The sequence below is a fragment of the Bos javanicus genome, chromosome 28 (assembly GCF_032452875.1).
Source record: "Bos javanicus breed banteng chromosome 28, ARS-OSU_banteng_1.0, whole genome shotgun sequence".
NCBI classification, from domain to species: Eukaryota; Metazoa; Chordata; class Mammalia; order Artiodactyla; family Bovidae; genus Bos; species Bos javanicus.
Window position 1 is genome coordinate 30814273 of NC_083895.1, and position 5952 is coordinate 30820224.

Genomic DNA, 5952 nt, shown 5'->3' on the forward strand with positions numbered 1-5952 from the left:
CCATAAAACAGAAACAGACTCACAGACACAGACCACAGACTTGTGGTTGCCAAGGCAAAGTGGGTGAGGGAGAGGGATAGACTGGGAGTTTGAGGTTAATAAGTCAATCTATCAAGTTTAGAATGGATAAACCACAAGGTCCTACTGTACAGCACAGGGAATATATCTAATCTCCTGGGATAAACCATAATGGAAAAGAATATTAAAAAAGAATGCATATATGTGTATAACTGAGTCACTTTGTTGTATAGTAGAAATTAGCACTGAAGGAAAGATACATGGCTCAAAATAGCCTGGAGCTAACACTCCCCTTCTGGTCCTCCCCACCATTCTATGCAAAACAAAGAACTCTCAAGGGAAGGAAAAAATGGACATTAAGGTCGATTTCACCCAGCTCCTAGCTAGTCCAGCCCCTGGCCAATCTCCAAAATTCCTTGCCCCAGGCATTTAAGAGATAACTACTCTGAACAATCTTGGAGAAGAACAGGCCCCCTTAAGACCGTAACTTTCCACATACATGCCTATTTACACTTACTCATTTCTTAGGTTAGTGCAGCAGCTCGCTGATCTGACTGCTGCCCCCTCTCGCCTCGTTAAAGGTGATCTGTTCCTGTAAAGTACCAGTCTCATTTTTTTTCCTGAACCTCGCCTTCTCTAACTCCCTTACCTTACAAGCACAACATTATAAATCAACTGTACTTCAATAAAAATAAAGAAATAAAATAAAAAATTTAAAATCACCCTATCAAAAAAAAGGATATGGGTTAAAACAAAATAAAACAAAAAAAGACTTCCACTCCAGTACGGCAATCTTGCCTGGAAAATCCCACGGACGGAGGAGCCTGGTGGGCTGCAGTCCATGGGGTCGCTAAGAGTCGGATACTTTCACTTTTCACTTTCACACATTGGAGAAGGAAATGGCAAGCCACTCAAGTGTTCTTGCCTGGAGAATCCCAGGGACAGGGGAGCCTGGTGGGCTGCCTGTCCATGGGGTCGCATAGAGTCGGATACGACTGAAGTGACTTAGCAGCATAGGTTTAGGGACAAAGTGTTTCAGAGATAATATTATGTAGCTAGAAACTGTAAAAGTGTGAATATAGAAACTATCCATTTATTTATCCATTCATTCTTGCAACAAATATTTTTGAGCCCTTTTATATCCCAGATATTTCTAGGTGCTAGAAATTCTGAAATAAGATACAGTCTGATTTGAAAAAGTGTCTCCTCTAAAAAGGAAGATAGTTAAAAACTGCAGTATGGTGAATTCTACACCATTCTACAGTATGGTGAATATACAGAAGTATAGACAGGGTTGCCACATGCCCAATTAAATATGCATTTCAGATAAAGAACAAATAATTTTTTAGTGTAAATATGTCTCAAATAGTTTTTTGCTTTGTTTTTTTTTTTCCCCCTAAATCTGACAGCCCTAAATATAAGAATACAAAGGAAAAGCTTCCAAACCAGCTTAGGAGACCAATGCGGCAAAGTCCAATTATATGTCTATTCATTTATGCCCACGGACTTATTTGAGGATTATCTTCATTCTTGTTTGACTGTTAACAGAATTTATTAGTTACTAAATAGTTCTTAAATAATATTTTTAGGGAAATTAAAATGAGTTGTACACATGTATAGATCAAATTATCTATATATCACTGGTCTTGCTTTCAAATTTGGGGTTCTTTTTTTTCATAAAAGAGTATGTTTACTTCTTTCTATGTTATTGCTTACTGTTTCTTCAAAATTGTAAAAATTCTCTTTTTTTATCATATATGTGTTTTATTACCACCCGCTGGAAAGAATAAAGCCAATCTGGAAAAAAGTTTTAAGTCATTTTAAAAAGTCCAGTTACATGTCAAAAGGTCTTTGATACAAACTGATTAAAATTAGCAGGTCATAGTGACAACTGCCAGAACCAGGTAAGACTCAAATTATTCTGTGTTATTCCTAGATTAAAAAGGTTAAGATGTGTTCATCTGTCCCAACAAGAGCTACTAAATACCTCAGAATACCCTGATCACTCACATAATTAATGTATCTAGAATCACAAGGACTTACAGAACACAGGTTTGTGGGCGAGGTCATCTAAAGCGATTCCTCCTCCTTCAGGATTGAACTCAAAGCTGCAAGTGAAGTTGTATTTTGCAGTTCCTTCTGGAGAAACAGTAATTTTTGCAGAGTCTCCCAGAACCACTTGATTGAATTCTGCACGAATAAAGGTAACTGAAGTATCTCCTTTAAAACCTTTCTGTTGACAGAAACATACTTCACAATTATATTCAAATAGAAAATTTTCCCACGTCTGGCAACCCATTGTGACTTAAACTGACACATTTTAAACATTTTTCTAACAAGCTATACCACAAATACAAATGGGGGAAGTAGAAAGTCATGGCAACCCACTCCAGTACTCTTGCTTGGAAAATCCCATGGATGGAGGAGCCTGATGGGCTGCAGTCCATGGGGTTGTGAAGAGTCAGACAGGACTGAGCGACTTCACTTTCACTTTTCACTTTCACGCATTGGAGAAGGAAATGGCAACCCACTCCAGTGTTCTTGCCTGGAGAATCCCAGGGACCGGGGAGCTTGGTGGGCTGCCGTCTATGGGGTCACACAGAGTCGGACACGACTGAAACGACTTAGCAGCAGCAGCAGCAGCAGCAGCAGAAAGTCATTAAACAAATACAGCTGTAGCTAAATGCAATATTCTATTTAAAGGCCATTAAGTTGGAAGTTTTGAAAAATAAGTTATTGTGTTTATATGACTATAAAAGCACACTGTGGAAATTTTTTATGATTTCATTTTTAATTGGAGTGGAAGTTTTGAAAAAGTGAGGAAAGCACATAGAAAAACTACCTGTAATAATATATTTTCTAGTGTTTTGCTGTTACGTAGATATATATACACACATTTATATATACCTTTAAAATAAAGTAGAGATCATTTATTATATCCTGTTTTGGAATAAGCTGTTTGACTTCATAGTACTGAATGAATATTTTGACATTTCATTATTCTTTTAAAGTTTAATACTTATACTGTAGTTTCATCGAATGAAATTAATTACAAGAGAAGCTCTGGAAGAATTCAGATCCTTTTCAGGAGAAAGGAACTGCTGTTTAGGAAAATGAAAACCAGCTGTTTTACCCTCATTAAGTTTAGTATTTAAATTGCCAGGTATTTTATGCACACTGACATGACTTGCAGATTATAGACTGACAATAAGGAACACTGAGAAGGAAGTGCCATTACTATGTAAAGCCAAGGGATCTGGTGGGACAGAAATATGCAGAACTCCATTCCTCCTGCTAATGTTCCCAACATATTCTTCCTCAAGCCACAATAGGATGACTGACAGGGAGACAAGAGACTGAAGACAAAAGTACTTTCAAGAAGAACGAATAAACTAGGGACTTCCAGGATTCCCGAAAATAACTTTACCAAGTCATATCCCTCTGTCACAGTGATCTGCACAGGTCTGCCTGTTGATGACACCTGCTCCATATCAGCACCTGGGCAAAGTCTCTCTGGTCTTCTTTGAGCTCTGTGAACATAATAAGTGAATCTGTTCCCTTATACGCCACAGCTGCACAACTATCCACAGTACAGCATAACCAATACCAGGGGAAAACCTAGGGAAATGCCTTACTCTGATACTGCTTTGTCCCCTTTCCAATCATTGGTGCCAGACAGGCAGTGCTTTAGGGAACTAGTCACAAGGATGACTCTGCTGGTTAGTGCTAAAAAATCATCCTTATACATGTAACTACCCATTAAGAACAAATTATGACAAGGCAAAGAGGGTAGGAAAGCCATCACCCCACCTCCCATCCCCCACATCCTTCATAGTGGTTTTGGTAGCTTTTTTCTTTTTTTTTTTTCTGATGTGCAAGACTCCCCTCAAGGGTTATTTAATCTCTCAGTTTTAGAAAAACATCTTTTGATAACAAGAAAGTAGCAAGCATACAGAATGTTAGCCCACTGAAAAAAGTTCTGACATTATGTCTTATTTAGTCAAAGATATTTTCAAATGATTTTACAACACTAAGGACACAATTTCAAAAATAAATTGGATAGCTGTTAAGGAAAAAAAGAGGTCATATTTTCTGACTCAATTAAAAATGGAACTTAATGCAATTCCAACATTTTCATAGGATATACTTTGTTAAGTGTGTCTAGGCTGGTGGTACAAAAAAAAGAGAGAGATTTCTGTCCCCAAGCTTTGTAAGTATTCTGCCTCTTTCTAACAACTCGCTCATTTTCCGTTACCTACAAGTCTCAGATCACTTGTGAAACAGTTATGTCTCCAGGCTGACTTAGGGCCTAAGTGGCCCTGACAACTTTCTTACCAAGTTTATATTTGAAATGATCTTGTACATAAGTTTCCTTTTTTCTTTTTCAATAACAGTACACGAATTAGGCCTTCACTAGCCTGACCCTGGAGAAATGCCTAACTTTTCTGGGCCTCAGTGTCACCTTCTGTAAAACAGATAATATAACCTGATCTGTTACACATTTGTTGTGAATATCCACTACAATAGTAAAACTGCTTAATCAATGAGGCACTGCACAAAAGGTGTTATTGACAGGCACTACTTGAGTGCTACTGAATGCTCAATTACTCCTTTAAAGACAAGTAATCTGTCACACATTTCTGCAGCCCCTGAGTGCCTGGCATCATGCCTTGTCGGCAAGAGTCATTAGCAGCATATTTGTTAAATGAGTGCAAGAAATCTGGCCAGCTAAAAGTTATAGTCAAGGCAGTCAGGTGGGGGCTCCTGTTGCCACTGACAAGGTACGCGTTTCTTGTTATCTGCTCAGAAGTTTCAGGAGGGGAAGTCAGATTAGAAATAGGTTAGATGCACTACAGTAAATCAACTATACTACAATCTTTAAAATTTTAATATAATAAAACAATTTTTAAATCGCTAAAAAAAGCAACGAAAAAGGAACAGTTTACATGAAAGATGATGTTACTGGCGGTGGTCTGGGGACAGAAGTCTAGTGTGCGCTTATCTTGTGGGGGAATCTCGGCGCAAACCGGGAAGTGGGTTCTGAGTCTGGCTTTAAGTGGGAAGCCTGGGCCTGGCGGGAGAGTCGGGGGCTTAGCGGGGTCGGCAGCTTTCAGGTCTGTATGCGAGTAAAATCGTGCAGAGATGCGGCCTGTGGGTTACGCTGAAGGAGAAGAGTCTACGGTAACGCGGTGTGGCCACAGGGTTGGAGTGGTGAGCCCGAAAAGAGATGATTTTCTAAGGAGTACTATCAGTCTTACCGAACAGCCGCAGAAGCGTTTTTCGCAACTATAGCAACCAATTACTTCTCGCGATAACTTTGCCTCCGCAATCACCACAAGTTGATCCCAAGACTCGCGATAACATTGTCCGGGGGAAGAAAGAAGGATGTGGACGCCAGGTGAGATTCTGCGCGTGCGCCCTGGAAACCTTGCTCCTGAGCCACGACCTCCGTGTCTAGCTGGGGTTTCGTATTTTCGTAGATGCCACTTTCCCTTACCCAGGGTGTTGGCTAAGTACAAAGTTTTCCACTTTCGAGTTTGCTTTCTTGACTCCTTTCTTTCAATAGTGAAAGTTTAATTTCACTATTGAAATTCGTGTATTTCACACACGAAGGTCGTGTCCGACTCTTCGCGACCCCATGGACTGTAGCCTGCAGGCTTCTCCGTCCATGGGATTTTCCAGGCAAGAGTACTGGAGTGGGTTGCCATTTCCTTTCTTTCAATAACCCTCCATAAATAGACAAACCAAAAGGAAATTTATTTAAAGATAAAAATCTTTATTAAACGATTTTGAAAACATGATTTAAGTCTTTCTCCGTGAAAAATGCAGCTAAGACAATATTTGCAAAATAAGTGCCTCACACATTGTTGGGATGAATGCAAAACCACTCTGCTTCTAGTGCGCAATATTTACACAATAAACAGACTCCAAGTA

General features: G+C 39.4%; 1 protein-coding gene across 3 annotated transcripts in view; it reads right to left on the reverse strand.

Annotated features, from left to right (window-relative positions):
- CFAP70 (cilia and flagella associated protein 70) overlaps window positions 1-5717 on the reverse strand; it is an 82188-nt gene extending 76471 nt beyond the window's left edge. Inside the window, exons 1-3 of one of the 3 annotated variants that reach the window (XM_061405316.1) lie at window positions 5277-5717; window positions 3446-3548; window positions 2062-2251 (exon numbers count right to left, since the gene is read on the reverse strand). In XM_061405316.1, the coding sequence (XP_061261300.1) occupies window positions 2062-2251; window positions 3446-3508 (253 nt within the window). In that variant the 5' untranslated portion in view covers window positions 3509-3548; window positions 5277-5717. The other 2 variants (XM_061405318.1, XM_061405319.1) reach the window with 2 other exon arrangements.
- Between the last annotated feature and the right edge of the window lie 235 nt (window positions 5718-5952).